A 23,622-nucleotide genomic window follows, 5' to 3' on the forward strand; every position below is an offset into this window, starting at 1 on the left:
TGAGTTGGAGAGCACTCCAGGCAATCTGAAGTTGCACAAAAAGGTTTTCTTTTCTTTCTGAAAGAACAATATTTGCAGAATCTGTTTATAGGTTATTGTAAACAAGCTCAGAAATAGAACATAATTGTACCCAGTGTTCTAGTGAAGCTGGACTGCTCTGTTTTGTGGTGGTACTTCCTCCCCGAGATGCACCATGCTGCTGATACACTTTAAGGTTTTCTTTCTCACGCTCTCAAGACATACCTTCCTTGAAACTCAAAATACATCAAAACCTGACTACTTCCCATAAATAAACCACCATGTCCCAGACTGCTGCTTACTTTTAGACACCTCCCCATGAAAATGGATAAACCAAAACTAAACTGCAGCTGACGGAAGTCCTCCATGGGGTTTTAGTATACCTCCAAATGCAACAGCACCTGACTGGCTCTGAAGGGGGTATTCCTACAAAATCTACTTTTGGGAAACCTATTTGTATATTCTGCCCTATACCTGGAAGATTTATCAGATGGCATTCATTAATTCATTTTCCCCAGCCCACTCCTGTCTTTACAATACAAACTCTTTTTATCTTGTCCTGTTTCATCAGTTCCTCCATTCAGGACCATAAACTGAACTGTGAAATAAAGCAAGTCAACAGATATTTCAAATAGCCCATTAACATCTTCATAGTGTTATCTTCTCCATCTTTAGTTTCAGTTTTCACATAATTTCACAAATGAAAACAGCACCTGAAGACATTAACGTCTTCAAAGTTGGTCAAACCTGCAGGATTCCTGGCTCACATTTTACAAGGAGGTAATACCTGTTGTAAAGTAATAGCTAGAAACCTCTGTGCTCATGCATTATCAACAGAGATTAAATCCCTTTTTTAAGGGTGTGGGAGTAGAATTCAGCTCCTTTCACAGGGTTGAGACAGGCCTAGGGGCTGAGTTGGAGGCTATGGGGTGGGAAACAGAAGGAAGCCTATTCTTAGTTATAAAAACACAGCAATGACATTTGAAAGTTTTTGGGACAAGGACTTTTTTCTTGGTGGGTTTTGTTTTGTTTTTTCTTGGGGGAGGGGGAGATTCTTCGTAGTTTGGTGGTTTTTTTAACTGAAAGGCAGTAACAGGATTTAAAACAGGAAATGAGTTACTGAGAACATTCTGGGGGAAAAAAAAAAAAAAGGCATCTATTTATCAGATTAAACTCCACTTGTACAATATGAGACAGGCTCTCTCCCAGTCTCCTTTGCTCTCAGGCTTCTGTCACAGTTACCAAAATTGGTACAACTGGCAAAAGAAGAGCTACAAAACAGACAGAAGTGAATGCAACTTCTTTCCAAATGATACAAAGCCTGAAATTGCTCTGTCCTTTTAGCAATATCCAACTGCAAACAAGAAATGATCCAAATGTGTGTCAAAATCCCCCCTCCCCTCAAAATATATTCTTGAGGTTTACACAAGGGATAAGGAGGATTATCCTATGAATACTTTTGCTTGACATGACATGTAAGTTAGCTCTACCTGCAATAGAGTAAAACATCATCTCTTTGACAACTCAGTAAAACTTCGGGAGGAAAGGGTCAGCCGAGGGTCCTTCTCCCTAGAACTGCGGGGGGAGGCAGGGGGCAGAAGATTTTCATGGGAAGACTCTTTTTGGAACATTACACTCATAAAGGCCTCAATGGAACTGGAGTGTAGAAGCTGATGAGCCTTTTCCAGAATTCTGCCTGACTGGTATAAAATGCCAGTGAACTGATTTGCTCATGGATATTTGCTGCTTTGGTGTGTAGTAGTACATTTCAGCTGCCACAGGTCACCTCGCAGAAGAGCAGGATGGGAAAGTTATGGTTAAACATCCCATGAAAACTACCAAAACTTCCACTTAAGAAAAGCAGTTATTTAGTTCACTAGTTTTAGTCCTTTTCGGATGTAAAGCAAATGGTTTCTCATGTCTAGGGATTTTTTGAGCTTTGGTGGGTTTTTTCTAAGTTATGCCTTCTAGTGATGCTCTATCATCAAAAGGTTTAATGGGATTTTAAAACTTGTCAATTAACTACCTACTTCATGAAATTCACAAGTGCAGTTGATACTAATTTGTAATTTTTTTTCCTAAAATACCTTGCAAACCACACAAAATAACAATGTATGTATTTCTGAAAATTAACTTCCTTTGAACATAAGGTGTTTGCCAGCCTTTGGTTCCTACATGAATAGTCATCTTAAGAACATCTACACCTTTTATGGTACTGACATAGGTTAAAGTTTTATAAAGTTGAAGTTTAATGCTACTGTACATTAGGCATCCCTAATGTACTATGCATTCAATCAAATGGAAGAAGAAGAATAATACACCTAAAGAGCTCTCAGACTGTTAGCAAGACCTTTGCTACATATGAAGCATATAACGAAATTGTTAACCTACAGAATTAAACTGTATTTTGAAACAAACAACTCACAGAAAGCTTACTGACTTCCTATGATTCCTAAGGACTATTTACACTAAAACACTCATCATGTAATTTGAATTAAAACTATTCAGCTTTATGTGAAGAGATTTAGCTACAACAGGATAGGTCACGTTTTAACTCTCTTGGAAACAGTTGCTAAATTGTTACTGAGGACAGTGGAAAACACATTGTTTTCCTTAGGTTATGTTGCATTTACTGGAAGCTATCAGTGCAATGTTTTTGGGCAGAAAAAAAAAGGGCAATCTGTTTATTCAAGGTCCCCTCTATTACGATACAGCCAGATCACATTAGGGAAACTACCAATTCTGCCTCCAGAGGGAGGAAAGGACTCCAAAGAGTCAAGGATCATTGTCCTAAAATGTCAGTCCTCCTAATTCCTGCTGATGATAGACAAACAAGACTCTACTTCCCTTTTGTTAAAAGACAAACCTCTTAAAATTTTACAGTAGCTAAGAAGTTCAAGTTTTCTGTATTCTACTCTTCCTCTCAGACCCAGATTTGACAAAAATCTTGCGAGAAAAAAGAAAGAGCTTGGAAAAAAATGCTTTTATAGAATGGTTGTTCTGTAAGTCTTTACATCAGGTGCTTGTGAAAGTCACTGTAAGAAACCCAGAATGTCTGCACTAAGTACATAAACATGGTAGAAAAGCGAGGAGAGAAAGGAAAACCAATGGGATACTAGAGACCTTAAGAAGTTATTTAACAATGTATTCAGAGAAGACAACCAATGTGAAAAATGTGCTGTTCACTTAACAGACTGCCTGCAGGACTGCATTTCACTGCAAAGGCCATCATGGATGATAGGAATACATCAGCTGCAGTGCAGGGTTACAGACTACCTACCCTATGTCTGGCAGTCCTGCAATACCATCCTACGTAGCACTACTGCACTTGTCCATGCTTTTGGTCATCTTAACCAGATCCCATATCTTCATTTGAATGTTAGCATCTTCACTGGCTGTTCTCTTACCACTTTAACTGTTATAGGGCACCCAAGCATGCTCCTTGTGTTGACAGTCAATAGTGAATTTGCATGTCCCAACATAAACCCCAAGATGTCAATATCCTTTTTAGATAAAGCTGCACACTGTTTTAAGGCCTAAATGGAGAAGAGTTGTCAAAACATTGATAAAAGGCATCATCAAGACAAATAGAGCTATGGGATCACTCCTGGAAGTCACCCCAGAGCTAAGCCATCCCAGAAATACCTAAGAACAAGAAGCCAGAAGAGAAGTTTTAGCAGTGCCTCCAAATGATGAAAATGCCATGACGGTTCTCCCTGCTGACAAGAATACTCACGTTTATGTCCCATGCCAAACTCACTACAAACCCACAGTGGTAGCTCTCTAGATCTGCAGCCTGTGCCAACAACTGTTTTGGTCATCTCTGTTCAGCATATAGCCAACATCTCAACCATAGCTCAGTTCAGCACTATTACCTGGCCTGTGAAGGTGCTGCTACTTGGTCTCAGAAGCAGTGCTTATCTAGGAAAACCTTAGTAACTAAAGAGTAACAGCTGAAATTCATCCTTCTGTACCTTCTCCATTAGTCATAGTACAGTCTTACTAATATTTATCTAAAGCTGCAATCAGATCATTTACCTGCATAATCTGGTTCATTTAAATAAACACAGTAACAGCAACTAGTAACAAAGTCCTACATAATGCCTGAAAGGAGTTTGGAAATATTAATGATGTAGTTGATGAACAAGAGGTGAACTTCAGAGAACTTCATTAATTTGAGTTTCAGTCTCAATATTCTTTTCATTCCTATGTAAGAAAGCAATACAGGAGAAAAAGGAAGAAAAAAAAGTAAAACCACAGTATGGAAGACAGTGCCAGACTGATTGAAAATGGAAGATATTCTCAAGATCATGTGTGTTTCTGGAGCTCCTACCATACATTTGTATTGCCACTTAATAAATACCAAATTTGATCCACAACGTACTTTATTTGGCCACAACTTACAACAATACCCACATAAAAAAGCCAGAATCTGGTCTCTTATGAAATTGCTATTTTAAGCCTACCCTGTCTCTTCCAACAATAAGTTTTCCACTATTCCTTTTTGTTCTTTCACTCTCTCCCTCAGTTTAAGGCTGGATTCCTTTAGAAAAATGGTAAATCAGACAGACAAGCACCAAACACTGAACTGCAGCTAAGCTGGACACTATGCTGTTACACCCCTTCCAGAGTGACTGAATCCTGACCTTCACAATATTTCCAAAGTATTCTATACTTAAACACTTACTTGCTGAGGAAGCCCAAAAGGGTGTGGTGAGTATACAACATTTCTAAAGCACATATGTCACAGACTTACAGCATCTCCACAAGAACTGGAGGGCGATACAAGGATGATGTTCTATGAAGCACACAGACTAGCTGAAGGGAAGCAGGAAGAAAGGAAGGAAAAAAAGATTTTGAGGCAAGACTCCTTTCAATGCCAACTTCTATCCCCTCCAACAGACTCTATCAGCACTAAGGACTGCTGATATTTCAGCCACACCTAACAGACAAGTCTTGGTGCTGTTCTTTAAACATACATGAAAGCATTATCAAATCTTTAGAAGTAACAGAGAATACTGCCTGAACTGTAACAATTATAGCAACCTACAATAATTTTGTGTATAATTCTGCACTTTATAAACAAAACATACCATCAGCTCCATAAACTGTGTTTCCATATAAAAGAACATTTTTCTTAAGTGTACAAAAGTCAGCCTCCAATAACTGCATGTCACATGGAAATGGCAATTGCTTCCACAGAAGCTAAATCCTACAGATCCAAGTGGGACTTAGCCAAAATCTGAAATTCCAACACATATTTTTGGTTCATGTTCTAGATAACTGTGATCAGAGTTTTAAAGGCAGGCCTCTTGTACATAATTGTCTAAAACGCCAAAGCACTTCTACAAATCTCCTTCTGCATGGCTTGCACCTGAGGAAATTGGAAGGTATAAAAACATTCAAAGGAATAAAACAAGCATGAAACATTTAGTGTTAACCATCCAAATTTCCATGGCAACCGCTGCAGTGAGCTCACCTTATTGGTACTATAGCAGCAGACCAATGGTCCAGTAAATGTAGAGGCAAATACTAAGATCTAATAAAAGTAAGATATTTGGTTACAGAGCTCTTTGAAATAAACATACAAACTCCCCAAAATGTTTGACTGAAAAAGGGGCTGTTTAGTTCAGCTCAGCTGTGCCATTTTCAGTAGCTGGGAGTGTGCCTGTGCAATTACATGCAAGTAGTCTCTTCTCCCCAAACCTGCAATTTCACAACATATCTACCTGAAAATCCTGTTTGGTTACTGCGTATCAAAGGTTCCCCTTGGAAAAAACATATGTTTTTGATTACAGTGATGATGCTGTAAAGGCACAAAGAGAAGCATCCACATCCAAAGCCAGCAACTTTTGAGCTGGGAAGAAGCTTCCAGATATTCAGCCAAGATGAAGTTTTGTTTCTTAAATGCAACCATCAACACATGCACTTCCAAGCACGCTGCCCTGAAAATGGAAAGCAGTACATGTTTTTACTCTCTTCACACTGGTTCAGTTAATGGCAGGCAGAATAGCTCACAGGAACTCTGGACAACCTCTTCAGGCCTGAAATCCTTGCAAAGCAGGAGCCAAAAGCAAAACAAAACCTCTCTGATGGTCCCCCATTCCTTGAATCAGGGCCATCTACTGGAAAGCTGTGTATATGCCGTTTGTCCAGGTTCTCTAACTGGATTCTCAAGTATTATATAGCTATGACTACACTATTTTAATTTGGACCAGGAATATGTTTGACAATGGAATCTCCCAATCTGCTTCTTGTGTGACAGCATTGTGGAGCTGTCACAAAGTGACTGAACAGCTCCACAATGTCCATTTAAACAGAACTAAGCCTTCACTTTGCGATCATTTCACTGCAAACAAGCGTCACAGCACTAAGTTAGGGCTAACTGAAAGTAAAACCAACTTCCTTAAATGAGGTACACTACCTATCCTCAGCACCAGCAGTTTCCCTTGAATAATCTGTTACTATATGCTACTTGCTAAAGTAGATGCAACCTACAGGTGACTTCATCTAGGTCACTGTGCAGCTTTCACACATCTGGCCAGCAAATATTGGCTTGGCCTTTTGGAAATCTGCAGGCACAAGAGAAAACAGGTAGCAGAAACCCAGTTGTTAACACTCTAGTCCACTTCAACAGGATAAAGGTGCCTGAACCTCCCCTCTTGTTCCTCAGGAGCCGTGTTTTCACGAAGATTTTACTTTAAATCTCTCCTATTAAAATTTCATATTTATGCATTAATTCATCCAGGATTTGTTACTGTAACTTGTTTAAAAATTAAGCATAACCAAAACCAATGCAGATACGATCCAGTACACAAATAACTCAGTGATAAAACCGATACACAGTGGTTAATGCAATTCCTTGCCTCAGCTTCTGCTCTCTCAGTTCCTGCTGCTTTTTCCAGCTCTGCTGCCTTACCTCCCCATATAAATTAGTAAACAAGCTCATATTTGGGCACATCTCTTGACATATTTTGTGTATCTTTACTGATATTCAAAATACTAACAAAACCAAGGCTAAGATTTTTTTTTTTTCCTCAATCACTGCCATCCATGAGAATTTCAGCTTGAACAGTTGAGCTGTAAAGGCTTCTAATAATAAAATAGAATCATAGAATAGTTAGGGTTGGAAAGGACCTTACGATCATCTAGTTCCAACCTCCCTGCCATGGGCAGGGACACCTCCCACTAAACCATCCTGCCCAAGGCTCTGTCCAACCTTGCCTTGAACACTGCCAGGGATGGAGCATTCACAACTTCTTTACATATATATATATATATATATATATATATATATATAGTTTTAATTTAATTAACAGTGTTTCTATTGAAGATTTACTTGTTAAGCCACTAGTCAACCTCCGCATACTATACACAACCCTAGCTCCTTCAACTTCAGTAAGTCTTTTAAACCATTTTATTTTAAAACCTTATTTGTTAGTTGGCACAGAAAAAAACATTCCAACATCCCTTAAAGCAGAGGTTTCTCACAAGTGCTGCAGCTTCTATGTTCAGGATGATGGGAAATTACAAACTGGAATTATCTTGAAGCTCTATGATCTGATCTGTGAAGAGGTGTTTTGCCTGACTTTCTACTTGTGGAACCAAGAGCAAAACTGCTGCTTTTGTGTTCTCAGAAACACCTCTAGTGCACATAAAAGACTGTTTCAATATAGCAGCATTCCAGAAAAGCAGGCTATGATGTGAAACAGTATTTTAGATCGTCAAATGTAAAGCAAATAAAGTTAAACAAACACTTAGTTGTACTGTCCATCTCTGATGGGACCTGGAGCTTTCCCTGGTCCTGCAAGATTTACTAACACTTTTGTTGCTGGTTTGGCCCAAACCATGTCAATCACATTAAGAGAGCTAATAGCACCGATTTCCAGAGAGCTCAGCAAAGGAAAGCAATCAGCCTTTGACTGGAACCTAAAAGATCTGTTTTGAATTGCAGGGGGCAGGACCTGTACAAAACAGCAAGCTCAGCTACCTTGTAGGCTTGGCTTGTTATTAAATCTGAAGGTCAACATGAACCCAAAAGTAGACACTCATAAGAAATTCATTCAGAAACGCATAAATGATTCAGTAGAAAAACCTTGGTAAGCTGCAATCTACATGGTCAGGAATTTCACAACGGAAGCCCCACTTCTTACTAAGCACCCATAATGTACTTTACAAATGCAGAGGACACTGCCCTACTCCATCTGCCCAGCCACGTAAAAGCCATGCGAGCCAGACTGTATTCTGTCTTTCTCCTATCGAACTGGGGATGTCTAAACAGAGTGGGTGCAATTCAGGCCTGGCATGCAAAAAAGGAAATAGAAGGATGAAGAATAAAAGCTAATAGCTCCAAAGGGAACATAACTGCTGAGTAACAGGGGTTTAACCAAAGGACTGAATTAATTTCAAATGCTGAGTGCATATTCCTCAGTCATCGCTCAGACCCCCACGGGGATGGTGGGGAGTGACTGGCATACAGAAAACAGCACATTACAACCTCTTGGCACTCAGTGACAATCTGCATTTGTCTGAAAACCTGTCAATTGGTAACAACATTTTTTCCCCAGCATAAACTGACTTGGGGAGCAGCAACGTAGTGTTCTCTGACGGGGGCATTGTGCGAACTCAGACACTAAAACCCAGCTCCGGCAGAAATCCGAACATTCTCTTTGCTGCATTGCTGGCATCTGGCCTGGGAGACAAGTGAGGGTCTGTCCTTCCAGCCTTACCCACAGTATCTATGGCTTCAAGGAGATTTTTCCACAAGTGAAACTGTGGCATTTGAGCCTTTCTTCCCCAGTGACTCCTAATTCTTCCCCAACACTAGCTCTCTATTAACTCTCTGATTCTTGATATAGTATCCAAGTAGACAAACTCCTTTACAAAAAGGGCTATCAGGGGTAAATGCACTAGCACAAACAAGGGTTGTACCCCATAGGATACCACCAACATTTATTCACCTCCCAAAATAATTTACCATCTTAGTAGTAAGGTGGGCTTAAAAAGTAAGGTGGGCTTAATATAACTCCTAAATTTATTTGGCTTCAGACAGTGTTAAAATGCCTGGTTATGTGGGCTCCTTAAGAGACCAAACCTCGATTTGTCTGGCTACAATGCAAGTCATTCACTGAGGGATTAAAGACACACAAAGGTGCTCAACTTTCTGGAAGCTGTGGTGAAAAAAGGCAAAGAGACATGTCGGCTGGAACAAAACATCCTCCTAAATGAGTGTGATATACCCTAAAACTGAACAGTAAAAATGCCAAGATCACCCTTTCAGAACACTTAAAAAGGAAAAAGAGGAGAGGGCAATTTCTTGGGCTTCCTGATTTCCAGTCTCTCATTCCTTCTCATTCTGCTCCAGAAGGCAAATCAATTTCATTTTTAGCTTCTGACCTAAACTAAGTAGGTTGCTACTCCCATGCATTCTTTCTCCCTCAGAGGCCTACTAGGCACTCTATTCTACTATTCTCACTTAGAGAATACTAGAAATAGTGGCAAAACACCAGCAAGATCAATTCTAACACAGCATATCAGGACTCTTAAGAAAAGTAAGTGGCATTTCCAATATTACTATAATTACTACTCCAGTAATGTTTCATGGCACAAGCTGAGAAACCAAGCCTTGCTCCACTGAATAGCATAGAAACTTTCTTTTTTGGTGGCTTGAGAGCTTCGTAATTGAAGCAGGCAATTTTGATCCAGCAGTTCTTAGAAAACAAACCCACAATACTTCTTGCTTTGCTATTGGGAATTTCAGAGCATCTACTGTGAATATACCCTAAAATCTATTTTTCAGAACAGAATAAACTCAAATAATCAGCTTCTCAGTCCATAGCCCAAGATAGCCAGGCCAGCTGAGGGGACAGCTATGTTGCAAACCTGCCCTTTTCTGCCAGTGCTGGTGGCCCATTCTCAAGAGTTTCCTCAGGCTGCAGCCAGAAACCTGATGGGATCTTCTGCTCAGGAGGGAACCAGGAGCATCCCTTTCCCACCTGCTGTCTTGCAGGTTGGAGGGAGCTGACCAGGGCTGATTGATCCACACCAGCAACATCATTATAGAGACACTTTGGTTTAAATAATGTGACCTTGCTTTGCATTTTCCCTTAGCTGTTTTCTTTATTCATTCCTTGTTGGTTTATAATCCTTTAGACAAAATAAGCTAAACTCAGCTTTTATATTATATATGGAACTAGAAAGACACACTATATATAAATTGCTTACCTAACTGAGAATCCGAGGACACATTTACTCAAATTCTCTTTATATACAATTTATTACAGAAACAGACATGAAATTTCTCTTAACAACTATCACTGTACTATTACCTCCTACTAATGAACTAATGCTGTGCAAATGCACCACAAATCAGTAAAAATCTTCATTTCTATGATTTTTTTATTTGCCGAGAGCTTTGATGTTTTTCAACTCCAAAATTATTTCCTTACTTTTAGTAACAGCTATTGCAGTGAACTAAACTGATTATAGATTAAAATATGTGTGTCTACAAAAGTGACTGTATTATCTACCTGCAACAATGCAAAGCTAGTTTACACTTTCAACAAACTGTCTTTTAAGGTGCTTAGTCAAAGGTTTCCCTGAAGTGAACTGTCTGACTTTGTATAAAACTGTGCAGGAAAAACAGGTATAACTGTTCTGTTTTATTTAAATAATTTTAGGAGACTAAAACAAGTCAGTACTTAAGAATTCATTATCTACCGAGTCATCATGTAAGTGGTTCAGCCAGCATCCACATGGCCAATGTGGGCAACATCAACCCACATAAGACTCGAGCAGGGCTTTATCCTCCAGCCCAAAATGGGCCCTACGTCTTGTCCTGGCAGTACCTCAGAACTCATCCCCAAGGAGCCTGCAAGTAGGTAGAAGACAAGCTGGGTAAAACAGAACGTAAAAACCTGTAATGAAGACATATTAAAAGGTAATGTTTATACAAACACTAGGGACCAATTTTATAGTATATGGGAGTAAATTACTTCACTTGTAAGTATCTGCAGGCCTGAGGTGACACTAAGCACTCATATTACTGGATGTAGGGATTACTCATTTTTAAGTAATAGATGCTGGGGGTCGGTGTTGCTTTGAGGAGGGCAGTTTCCCCCGCCCATGTCATGCAGTCGCTCCCTGTTTTGGAACAGGTTACCCTCTTATAAAAACTGGAAAAGCTTGCATTTGTGTTGAAAGCCTACAGCAGTAGTTCCTACATTTTTACGGATCAGATTTTGGTAGGGAGGAAAGCTTTCTTCACTAATAAGTCTCATTTTATATTTCTAAATAGACTGCTTTGCTTTCCCTCCCAAATTATCGCTGATGATTAACGGACATTAAAAGAAAAAAACTAAACACTTGCAAGGAACCAACGCTGCAATAATTAGTTTTGAAAGCCCAGAAAGCATTCCTTAAAGCAGTTAGAAGTGTGTTTCTGCAAGAGCTTCTGTTCCTCTCTCTAAAACACAGCCAATTCTGTGAGCTACATGTTCTGCCATGTACTTCTTCCAAGACTAACTCCTCTGACTAGCTGCTTTGTTCAGGTGACAGGTGAACACCAAGAAGGGGAAACAGCCCGCCGTTTGGTGGCATCCCCGCAGTACTTACTCAACAGTATCACTCATTTTTTGTCAGCAGCCACTGTCATGTTTGTAAGAGTTGGCATGGAAATCAGCCAGGATCATTCCCATGGATAACATGGCAAATCAGGCCTCTCACATCACCCAGGAGACAGAGCCACAGCGATGACAGGAAAGGGAACTACTTTAACAAGCACCCCACCAGGCAGCTCTTTTAAGCAGATGAAAAAATGCCAAGTGGAAAGAGGAAATGATATGTTTCTATCTCTCAGGGCATGGCTAACGTAGATTTTTGTTAAGACAGAACAAATCCTTCTATCTCAGAATCTGAACAAAGGCAACACAGTCACACATGAAACACCTCCCTCTTACTGTCTTCCCGGGTAGGCATTTCACCTGTTACATTCAGGGAGAAGGATGTATAACAGTAATTAAGCAACAGACCATTTACACCTGGCATAACAGAAGGGAGAACCAGGTTTTATGTGGTCTGCCTGCTAGGCTAGGCTGCCTGTTAAATTTCAAGATAAAGTCTTATTCCACCCCCCCACCCCAGGTAATTCCTCCAAAGAACCCCCAGTTCTTGGCTGTCATACAGCTGTTTCTCCTGCTTGTCTGTTTCTACATGTTATACTGTGCCTCACAACAGAGTATCATATACAGCTCATTTTATATTCAGAATGACTGTTTCTTTGAAGAAAAAAAAATTGAAAATAGCTCAAAATTATATTCTAGATTTCTTTAACCATCTGTATTGCTTTGCATCTGCATGTTTCACAGTTACAGTGGAAAATCCTACTGAAGCCCCAGGCACACAGATGTAAAAAGCCAGCATGACACATGCATGATCAAACTTAACACAAGTACGTCTTCCATTAAAAGCTAACTTATTGCTCTTCATAAATTCAGAGTATGACAGAACCCCGGAAAAAAAAAGGTCAAAACAAACAGTAGGAGTGCTGTTACACATTCTCCAGAGCACTAAGAAGCCTTAAGACTTCAGCAGGCAGCGAGACCCCACTTTCTGTGCCGTTTTAATTACAGTTTTCCTCTTCTACAGACCAGCAGCAAGGTAAGCATAGCCCGCCAGGACTGCAGCTGGGGTGTTAATCTCTCGGCCCAAGCCACGAGTGTTATCAGTTTGCTTCTACTGCTCAGTTTAAGCGCTTCTCCTGTTCCCTGGCTGAACAATACAGCAGAGCTCTGCTCCCTTCCCAGCGACCGTTGACTTGCCTTGAAATTAAGCGCGAACATCTGCAAACTCAGGCTGGACTTTATTTCTCGAGAGCGGAGTACGGCGAGCGCGGTGCCGCCTACCTTAGACACCCAGCTGAACAATGGTGACATCCTACGAGCTCCGGCTCGGCGGCCGGCCGCGATCCCCGCCTCTGGCGGCTCCCCTCTGCTTCTCCCCGTTGCCTCCCGGCTGCCGCCTCACTCGCTGGGACAGGAGCCAGCCCGAAACTTTCTCTGCTGCCGCCGACTCCGGGGGCCGGGCTCCAGCCGGCAGGGCCGTGAGCTGGCGGGGCCGGGAGAGTCCCCGCGGCGGAGCCGACTGCTGCTGCGGGGCAGGAAGGGAAGCGAAGGGAAAGGAAAGGAAGGGAAGGGCCAGGCGGGGGGCCGGGACCGCGTCCCGCCTCCGCCGCGCTCCGCCTCCGCCGCGGCGCCCCGGGCTGCGGCCGCCGGTCCCCGGGAAGGAGGGGAGGGAGCGGGCTTCCCCCCGCAAAACCCCCGAGAGCGCAAGCAAGCGCCTGCTACCTCATCGCGATGTCTTTCTATGAAATTCGGCGCGAACGACAGCATTCGCGACTGTTAGAAACAAAAATCTCACGTGGTTCACATAACTTTCTGGGAATACGCTGGCAGTGAAGTCTGATTTAACACCAACATCAAAGCTCATCTGTTGGAAATCACTGCAAAACGTTACGCTTCCAGTCAGGGTCGCCGATCATGTTAGCTAGCGGCATCTGACATCACGCACTAGCAGCTCTGCTTCCAGAAATAAGCGGCCGAAGAAGAGAGCTATAAAACCAGCACAGCAGAAGTCAATAGTACATACATTCCTCGCAGGTCAAGGGAAGCTACCTGCCACCCAGACAGGAAAGGTGCTCAGCCCTGTTGTTGCTCTGGCTGGACTGCCTGTGAACACACCCCCTGCTTATTAGGGTAGGGCTGCCTGAAAACAACTCATTTTCCTCCGTTTGGAGGAAGGGCACAGAAATACGAAAAAAAAAAAAAAAAGACCTGGATTTCACAGGAAATAATCCACTGGGCTCCGCGTAACAAAAAGCCCTTTATTTTCCATCACCTCACAGAAACAAAATGCAGAACTAGATTTGCAAAATCGTAACAGGAAAGCACAGTGGTCTGTTCTGCACTTGTGTCCAATAAAATTCAACTGCTCAAAATTAGACGTTGAAGTGCCAAATTCATCTCTTTGCTTTGCCCAAAGAGCAAAGGACAGTCACCTGGTGGAAGTATCCTGCATGTCCTTTGCTTAGGGCAAATGGAATAACCTCCGGGTTTAGAGCTGACACTGTTCCACTTAAATCTAAGATATTAGAGGACCACAGAAGCAAGAGTGACACAAATGCACAGGGGCTGGGGAGCAGCAGAGCCAACCTCACAGCTCAGTGAGACATAAAAGGAGCAGTTTCAGCCCCTGCCCCAGACTGCATAATCCTGCAACTGAGAGGTGTAACACCTACTCATGCTGCACTAGTGAGTGCTGTAGCGCTGTGTCTAATGAGCCACAGGTGGGCTGAGAGGGCAGCACAAAAACAGTTCCCAGGTCATTCCTGCAGCAAACAGTCCTAAGCATGACAATTCCATCCACTTCCTCTGAAGGAATAGAGAATCACAAAAGAACAAACCAGAATGCTGATGCAGAACAGTAACACCTACCCAGAAAAGGTGCCACAAAACAAAGGACTGCATCTGTGAAGAGTGGTATCTCCATCATGGCAAATAAAGTGGTGATAGGCTGAGAATGGAGGTATCCAGCTGCAGTGGATGCACGAGCCAGTGCATGGCAGTGCATTCCCAGCCATGCCCTGGCTCTGCAGCCCAGCTGAGCTGATGCTGATAGGACTGGGGAAATCTGTTGCCACTGGATATTAGCACTCTCTAGAGAAACAGGTTTTAATCTGTATTTGTATATGTACAGTTTTTAATCTAGAGAAACAATTTTAATCTGTAAAATTAAGTCTTGACCAGTTTCATTGGCTTGCTCAAAGACACACAGTTAATCAGGAGAAGAAATCTGATGCAGGAATTTGAAATCCTCTTCCTGAGCTACATTTGCCAAGGAGCCACAAAATACTAACCAATATGAGCTAATAAATCAGCATGCAAGTTACTCACAGTGACCTTCTCATAGTTGGAGAGCCCAAAGGTCCTGCCTAGACCTATTTTTAATCAACTGACAATCTACGCTATAGTTTCTTGAACTAAAACCATAACAAATATATTTGACATTTTCATAAAGGAGAATAGAGTTCCATTTTCTAACACTTCTACAGGTTAAAGTAGAGGTGATTCACAAGCCAACAGCTCATTCTGTGAGTACAATAATGGCCATGGGCAGTTTGATTGCACAGATATTCTTAGCCATAAGCCCAATTAATGACTAAATATGATCAACACTTATTCTGATGGCGGTCTCTAAAGGTTTCTTAGCATGACAGAAGGAGAAATTTTGACTGCTGCTATTGTTCATGATATATAGAGCACACACATGAATAAGTGACATCTGTTCTCAGGGCTTTAAGTGAGATACCTTCCAAGAACACTAGAAGTATTACCATCTGAAGTACAGAACTGGGTCTGCTTTTATGTCATAGAGCAACTGAGAGCAGGAGCAAGGCAGAATGTTCCTCATTATGTGCTGCTTACAGCTGTACAGTATATTCACCATTTGGTGGTAGAATTAGAGTTGCATTTCTCTGAGTATGAACAATATTATTTCTAAATAATTATTTCTTCCCCTTTGAGGAGATCTTGCCTGCTTGGGAGTTTTTCCAGCTCCCCCTTCCTGACTGGCACCCTTCCACAGTTTTAAACTAACAGTACACACATCTTCTCTGAGTCCACATTAAACTCTGATGTTAGTCAGAAGATCTGGCTTCTCATCCTGGCTGCAACTGGCTCCAAGAGTGTCAGAGTGACCCCAATCACCTCATACTACTTAGTTTCTATTGTGTGCAATTGTTATTATAGTGTTGTTTGTGTGATTTTAAATGCACTCTGAAACCTACATGCTTCTATAAAACTAGGAGGAAGAGTGTTGTTGTGGTGAAAACAATGAATTAGGAGATAGAGTAACAGTGAATGTATTCCAGTTTCTGCTAACATGATTTTCAGGCATGCTACATCACTGCTCTCTCTGCTTTAGTTTATCTGTTAAATGAGATGATATCTGCCAACCTTGAAGGCAGAAGGAGTGGGCACATTTGGCATTAGGAAATAGCTAGCACCTAGGCTTAAATGTTCAGACATAAAAACTTCTGGTAATACATGAAATTCTTCAGTGTAAATGAAGAGGTCACTCACTTTCCAAAAAGATAGATTTAGTAATGCAGTAGGAACAATAAGTGCATTCATTTTTCAGGATGTTCAACTTTCTAAAAACAGAACCTCTTTATTTCTCTATTTTAAGTTTGGCTTGTGCAAATAACTGTCTCTCCAAAAATACTATATATCCATTTTAGGTAAATGGAAAAATTCAGGGCCAGGGAATAACATGTGTATTTCATAAACAGTAAGTAGCACTTGACACCACCTTATCTAAATGTATGATCTTTTAAATAACAAAACAAAATCCTCATTCCTATGAACTGTTCCATGTTATCATGGAAAATATTATCAGGATATTTGTGGCTGTTTTAAAATAGTAGCAATTAAAATACCTCAATGCCACAAACTAGTTACATTGTCAGAAAGATGATCTTTCAGTTTTACAGATATCCTTCAGAAATTTACACATATACAACTACCCCCATTATTTCTTCTCCAAGAAAACTCTCTCCATTAAAAGAAACTGGAGATAAGAGATGTGAGATATGAGGAAATATTAACAAGAAAGGAGGCTGAAGTCAGCCTTTCAACACAAGAGTATTTTCTGACTCATTCTCTGATTTCAGCTTTCTTTAGATTTAATGGCTGTTAATATTTTTTAGTCTTCACAGTATGTCACCACTGAACAATGTCTCACAAGAAGTTGCATTAAGAGCATAGCCACCTGAGAACTGGCCTCTCCTGTTGATTTTCTGTTAACTTTGGTGGTGGTTTTACAGCACACCCCATTCCCTTTTGAAGCTTTTTTCCTTTGAATTGTACTTAATTATGTTTTGGCAGCTATTCTTTTCATTAATTATCCCCTATGCCCACATTCACTGACCCAAGTTTCATTTATCTCTTTTGTTTCTCTTAACACAAAAAGGCCTTTGTAAATTCAGCTGAAAAAATGCAGTAAAAGAATATGCCTGCCAGTAATTACCAGTATCCATTACCTGGTCTTTGTTTAAAACACCCACAATTTTTATCCTTTATTACTTAGTTGTCACCATTAATTAGGATTTCCTCGAGTTTCGTCTCATCCCTTACCATTTCAAGTAGTAGGCTAGATGGTTTCTATTTTATAGAACCATATTTTACAGAGGAAAAGACAGAAAGAAAGAAACTACTGTGAGAGTACTGTTTGTCATGTGAATTTCAAATGTAATCAGGTTTGGTTCTCAGATACAGCTGTATTAAAAGATACCAAAACAAAGGTGTCTATTTAAGGAAATCTCGGGCTTTTATATGACGCAAGATGCAACAAATTACTCATCTGGATCCACTGAACAAAAAGAATAATGAATCCTCTTTGATTTCATCCTATCCAAAGGCTCAATCAAACCTGACCAGCTAGCTTCTGAAAAGATACTGTGGTGAAGAAGAGTGAGTTTTGATACATCTTTTTTTGCCAAATTATAAGCAACTTCCTTTTTTCTCAATACAAAATTAAATAAAAGATTAATCACAAAACCAAACTACCTTACCAAACAAGATCTGCATCAGCTCCCTGATGAGAGAGAACAGCAAGACTTGACAGCTAATTACTGCTTAGTAGTGGCTGTGCCCTTAACACAAAGTGCATAGGTGCCCACCACCCTGGACTGCGCATCTACACTAAGATGAAATACAACTCTCACCAGAGAAAATGGGATTACTTTCTTGGTGGTTTCCAGATGCTCAGTGGAAACAGAAATGGCAATGTTTTGGGTAACCTTTGTACTGTTAGTGAGTTAAGAGTGCAGACTGAAGTTTTGGCTATCTGCTAACCAGTAGCAAATACGAAAAACCCTAGACACTGGGCCAGTGCCCAGAGATAACATGCTCCCCATGTGGCAGACAGAAGAGAACAATTCCTCACCAGAGCGGTGGGCACCGACTCAGCAGTGGCATCCTTTCTGCCCTCTCCTGTAGGTTTTAGCTTATATATGACTGTCTTCCAGCCACAAAATCTGTAACTGCTCAAATGCTTTAATTCGAGTGACAATAGCATTTCCTGCTCATGAATGAATAGTAGCATTGGTGATGAGTTATGTGTCTTCTTCCCTACCAGCAGTACCCATCTTCTCTCCAGCAGAGTGTCAGAACATGAGTGTTACAATGTGCTGAGGCTCATTTGGGATCCTTCGTCTCAGCAAGAAGACTGAGGGAAGAAGGGATCTGTGAAGGGAAAGGTGATCCTACAACACGTAGGAGAGAAGCACAAAAGGCCAACAACCATGTTGCTCAGCAGACAGTGAAGTCCTCCTTCACTGTTCGCAAGTGCCCATTCACAAACATTAAGGTCAACTAATTCAAAATGCTCATCTGGTCTGAAATAATCCTACCGCTTCAAACATTTCCAGAAACACTGATGAGTAAACTTTGGATTGGCAAGCTTTATGCTGGATTGAGTATTTTCTGTCCTCCCACACACAGCCAAAAAAAAACCCACAAAAACCAAAATAAAAATCTAAAGCTGTCAGGAACTTTGCCATGGTTTCTGACTAATTCTGCTTAAGCATAATTGTGTATCTGCCTTTGACCAAGATCAAATGTGCACTGCTGAATAATTCGATTGTGATCAACTTATCAGATCCCTGTAAATGGGTGAAAAAAACCCACAGCCTGAATCTGCAGATAAGTCCAGGAGACTTGTAAAGAGATCGATTAGATGTGAATAGTTGTATGCAAAAAAACCCACATGGACGGTGTGGCAAATGAGCTACGGAGAAAACTCACCGCACAGTGGGAAACTGCCACGCAGAGACATCAGGAGTTCCACACATTTATAGTGTTGCAATGGGGGGGGGGGGGGGGGGGGTTTGGGCAGCTGTGAAACTGGACCAGGAAGAGTAGAACACAGGCAAACTGGAAAACTAATCTGCAGGAGCAGATTAGAGAGCTCAGATCAAATGGGGATGTTCCCAGTGTTTAGTGACAAAGGTACAAGTTGAATCCTTGAGATCATCAACTAGGTATTGACTGTGGTTGAAATAGTTGGAAACCTCACATTTTTCTCAAGCTGAAGTCTCCAGGCTGCTGAGATGGCTCTAGGAGAAAGAGCATCAGCCGTCACAGAGATGAGACACACCTGCACACTCACCCTGACACAACCATAAAATACTAATGATGTAGGAGTGCTCACTTTACAAATCCCTCTGACAATAAGGCATGAAGGATGTGAGAATTAAATTGAAATTAATGTCCCCTGGCACTAGATATATGTCCATGGAAGGACTTCCCACCCTTTTCCTCCAGCTTCCTGTGGATTCTTTGTGGCAAGCACTGAATTATACCAGGAGAAAGGAAAAAGAAACCACGAACCTCTCAAAGTTTAAGAAGTATTTTGTAAAATGCAATTAACTAAAGGTTATAATTAAAGATCTTGAAACGTGTATGGTTAACCCAGGTTACCCAGATGGGAAGACAGACACTTCATTTGAAAATACAACCCATTTCCTTTGTGGAGAAGGACTCTCACAACTCAAAAAAAGTTAAACATTAAGCACTTCTACTTACCATAATGGCTAAGTTATATAGCAAAAAAGGTCTAGAAAGTGCTCAGGAAGACAAGACTATGACCAAAACATGACAACTCTCACTTTACTGGTTAAAAACATAATTATAAAATTTACCAGTTCCCCAGGTGCTATGGGAGAGAGACATTCTATGAATGCCTATTTCCATTACATAGGACTTCAAGTTAGTGAAGATGTCCATATTCACTTTATCCTACTAGAACACTCTAGTAATGAATAATATAAATCATGCAATTTTGTGTGCACAACTTTACAGTTGTAGCTTAGCTCTTGGTTCACATAACTAACTATAAAATACCCCCACCTAAGCATATTATTTTGTGTAATTCAGTTGCAACAGCAGGAGACTAGGAAACTAGAGTTCTACAGTATTGAGAGCCATGAAAACTAACCAGTCTTCTCAATTCTCCACAATTTATTTAGTAACTTGATAAATCTACTTGTAACAGTATTGATTTCTCATAACTGAATTCAACCACAATCCCCATAGACAGTACACAGATTCTGCTGGACCTTTTGTAGTACAGGATACTCTAAAGAAACATCCATTTCAGTACACTGAAAAAAACAGTTAGTATAAAACTTTGTTAAACTATTCCACGTCCAACCCATAATATTCTTGGGTTTGATGGAAAGAGCTTAATAATAAAAATATCAGTTCAGGTTTATCTCTCAGCATGCACAGGGTCCATAACTTACCTACAGTCAATGAAGCATTATTGCAATTCACATATGATGAGCACCTGGGTGTAAAAGCCATTCATTTGAGAAGGATCCGATCCTGCCCTCACTAAAATCACACACCAAGTTGCTACTACATCCTTATGCAGCCTAAGCACAGGTAACAAAAAGAGGAAACAAATACCAGATGGTCCTTTTCTTTTCCAGAATCAAGCTGAAGAAATTTCAATTTCTGTAACATTGCTTTCATATCACAAGCCACACTGCTCTAGTGCTCTTGGACAAAACCCCAGTGGGAGAACTGCAGCAGCCTGCTGAGCCCTACAGCAGCTCCTCACAGCTGATCAACAAGTGCCCTCAACAACTCACCCAGCCCTTGCTCCACACCGTTTCCCATCACCATTTGGTTACAAGCTTCACCACAGTCCTTCCCTAGATATTTCCTGTGTAATATGGAATTGAGAATACCACTGGAACCCACTAAAATAATAGTATAGTAATTTGTATGGTGCATAAAAATCTACCTTTTTATTGAATTATCTGTGATTTTTATTTCACCGTGTTGTGCTGTAGATTATATTCTGTCCCAGCTGTCTTGAAAGTGGAAAGTTTTATCAGCAATGTTCCCTTGCACATGCTTTTAACTTACTGTTTCTTATCTCTCCCCTTCCTACTTTCCTCTCAAGGCTTATTAACCCATCTAGTGTTCCTTTGGCAATGATGTGGATTCTTGTGCTCTTGTGATTGATTTTATATATTTTCGTCTAAGTCACACTATCTTTCAGTTACAGCAAAAGCCACAAAATGGCAATAAACCATCTTTAAAACACGAGATTCAAGTACTGTCTCTTATTGATCTGGAAAAAACACCTTCCCCACCATACAGTTAGGTTTTCTATTCAGAAATTTGCAGCTCCTGGTTTCATTACAATGTTCCACGTTCAGTTATTGTAAGCCAACACTGTTTTAACTCCTAAAAACATGCTGGAAAACACTTGTGAAATACAAGATACAATACAGAGACTTTCAAAATACAGTAACAGGACTTGTCCTTATGGCTTTTTTGTGGTTTTGATAAAGCTGCATCACTTCAAAGGTCTCAGAACGTATTACTGTAAGACATCACTGCACATTCTGGCCACATGTGCTGACTGTGCTTCCACTCCCCTGCCAGAACAATGGAAGCCTCCATATGCTGAGTCAGCTATTCCACAACCACGGATCCTGGATCCACGCAGACTGAAAGCATTCCCTCACTACATGGGTTTTTAACCATGTTTTATCACTGAGAATGTCAGACAGCTATGTCATCTCATGTAAGACTCCTGGAGTAGGTGAAATTTAGGAAATGTGTACATATTTTCAGGAATAAAGCCCTTTCCTCCTTCCTCGGTATTCCCAGTATCAATAGGGAATTCTAGCATTCCAGAAGAAACCTGCACACAGCTGGAAGGATGGTCTGGACAGCAGAGCTCTTCACTGAAGCAGTAAGTTCAGATATCTCTGCAACTTGTGAGTCTGAGGTCACATATTTGAATGTGTTCACAGGCACAAAGACCCAAATGAATAAGTGAACCTCAGAAGTTAGCTGAGCAGGGTCTTTTACGCCGTGACGTAAGAAATTCCAGGTCTCCTGTTGATTTCAATCATAATTTAGGAGTGGCATGTAGGCCAGCTTTAATTTGTTTTCCCAGTTGTTTCTAAGATGCAAATAGATCCATAATGTCATCCTCATGCACATGTTTTTATTTCACTCACAACCCAGCTGGGACTGAGCTCCAGTTAAGACTAAGGCCTGCAAGTCTAATTCACCTGATGTCTCAAGCTGGCATCAGGGCTTCCAGAACAGACTGACATGCCTGTGCATATGTGTGTGTGCAAAAGTCAGGTCACTGAGGGTTATCCAGGCAAGGAAAATTTGTCACATACACAGTTTTTATATGGCTTGTTGGAAGTGCACAGTCTCAACTTGTGTGAAAGGATTTATTCCAGGACCTTGACGGTTTGAATTAACAAGAAATGTATCTATATCTCAGAAACCTATGTTTTGTTTGTTTGAGGTTCCTGGGAATTTTTCTGACTTTTCCAGTCTGTGCTTGCTTAAGGACATTCTATTAAAACACAAAAACTGAAATAAGAAGGGGCAAGGAAAAGGAAGGAAAAAAGAATTAATTTTAAAGAAACACTTGAAGCATGCCTTCTGCAGTTCACAACTGGCCTGCAGAATGCCCATTGAAAACCTCCTCCCAGTAGAAAGAAAGCCTGAACATGAGCAATGCACGCACTCTGAGGTTTATTGTTCCCTGGATGGATCTAGTTCATTAAGGAGTTAACAACATACATCTAAAGAATATTCTGAAGTTTCTAGAAGGTCAGCTTTGGTCCTTATCCAGCTACAAGCACATTATATCAAAGTCAGAACATGACTGAGAGCTGATGTTTTCACATCTATCAGATATTCTGCTGAGGGCAACTGAGACATCCCAGAACATTAGCTGATGCCAAATACTAACCCCAGTTCAGCATGTGTCTTGTTTTGTGAATTTCATACCTAAGAATAAACTCCAGGAATACCAATATTTCAGTTCTAGAGACAGCATCTTTAGTTACTGTTGGTTCTTGTACTAGCTTGTGCCATAGTAAAATATCATACTTTTACAGGCATTTAGTACCCAAACAAAACAAACCCAACAATAAACCCCCCCCAAACAAACAAACAAACAAACAAACCACACCAAAACCACAAGGAGAACCCAAAGAATTTAATAAGGACAATATTTTTGGGGAGAAAAAAACTCCAAAACAAACAAACACACCCCCCCCAAAAAAAAAACAAAAACACACAAACCACACCAAACCAAACAAAAACAAAACAAAACAAAAAAAAAAACCAAACAAACCTGACTTAAAATGGGAATGACAGTACTGAAATTCTTATCTAAAGCCCACCAGGGTCTTTTAATTGATTTCAACCAGTCTTAGATTAAGCCTTCAGCATCTCTAAGATAAGGTGAGGAAGTCTGCTGCTGGAAGCAACAGGGGGAGAGGTGAAAACTGCTACAGCCATCGGAGCAGCTTACATTTGCTCTGGACAGCCACTAAGTGGCACTTAAACACCTCATCTTAAACCACGGTGAATCTGCAAACCTGTGTGGAGGGAGCGGAGGGAAGGGAGGGGGTGAGCGTAAAAAGGAGTTATGCGCTCTGGAGACTAATCCCTTTTAAGAACAATGAAGTTCACTTCCTGCAATTAGAGAAACTTT

At 40.8% G+C, this 23,622-nt stretch overlaps 2 protein-coding genes across 15 annotated transcripts in view; both read right to left on the reverse strand.

Annotated features, from left to right (window-relative positions):
- Nucleotides 1-23,622, reverse strand: part of CUNH4orf19 (chromosome unknown C4orf19 homolog) — a 267,441-nt gene that overhangs the window by 97,146 nt on the left and 146,673 nt on the right. The gene's annotated exons all lie outside the window — the stretch shown is intronic.
- TBC1D1 (TBC1 domain family member 1) overlaps nucleotides 1-23,622 on the reverse strand; it is a 92,212-nt gene that overhangs the window by 59,474 nt on the left and 9,116 nt on the right. Inside the window, exon 1 of one of the 8 annotated variants that reach the window (XM_057407611.1) lies at nucleotides 12,921-13,137. The exons of the other annotated variants lie outside the window; for them this stretch is intronic. Within the exon in view, the coding sequence (XP_057263594.1) occupies nucleotides 12,921-12,950 (30 nt within the window). The 5' untranslated portion in view covers nucleotides 12,951-13,137. Of the gene's footprint in view, nucleotides 1-12,920; nucleotides 13,138-23,622 lie in introns of those variants that run through there. 8 annotated transcript variants of the gene reach the window in all.

Source organism: Pezoporus wallicus, unplaced genomic scaffold, assembly GCF_028554395.1.
Source record: "Pezoporus wallicus isolate ANWC-B61680 ecotype Strahan unplaced genomic scaffold, APGP_CSIRO_Pwel_v1 contig_2492, whole genome shotgun sequence".
Taxonomy (NCBI): Eukaryota; Metazoa; Chordata; class Aves; order Psittaciformes; family Psittacidae; genus Pezoporus; species Pezoporus wallicus.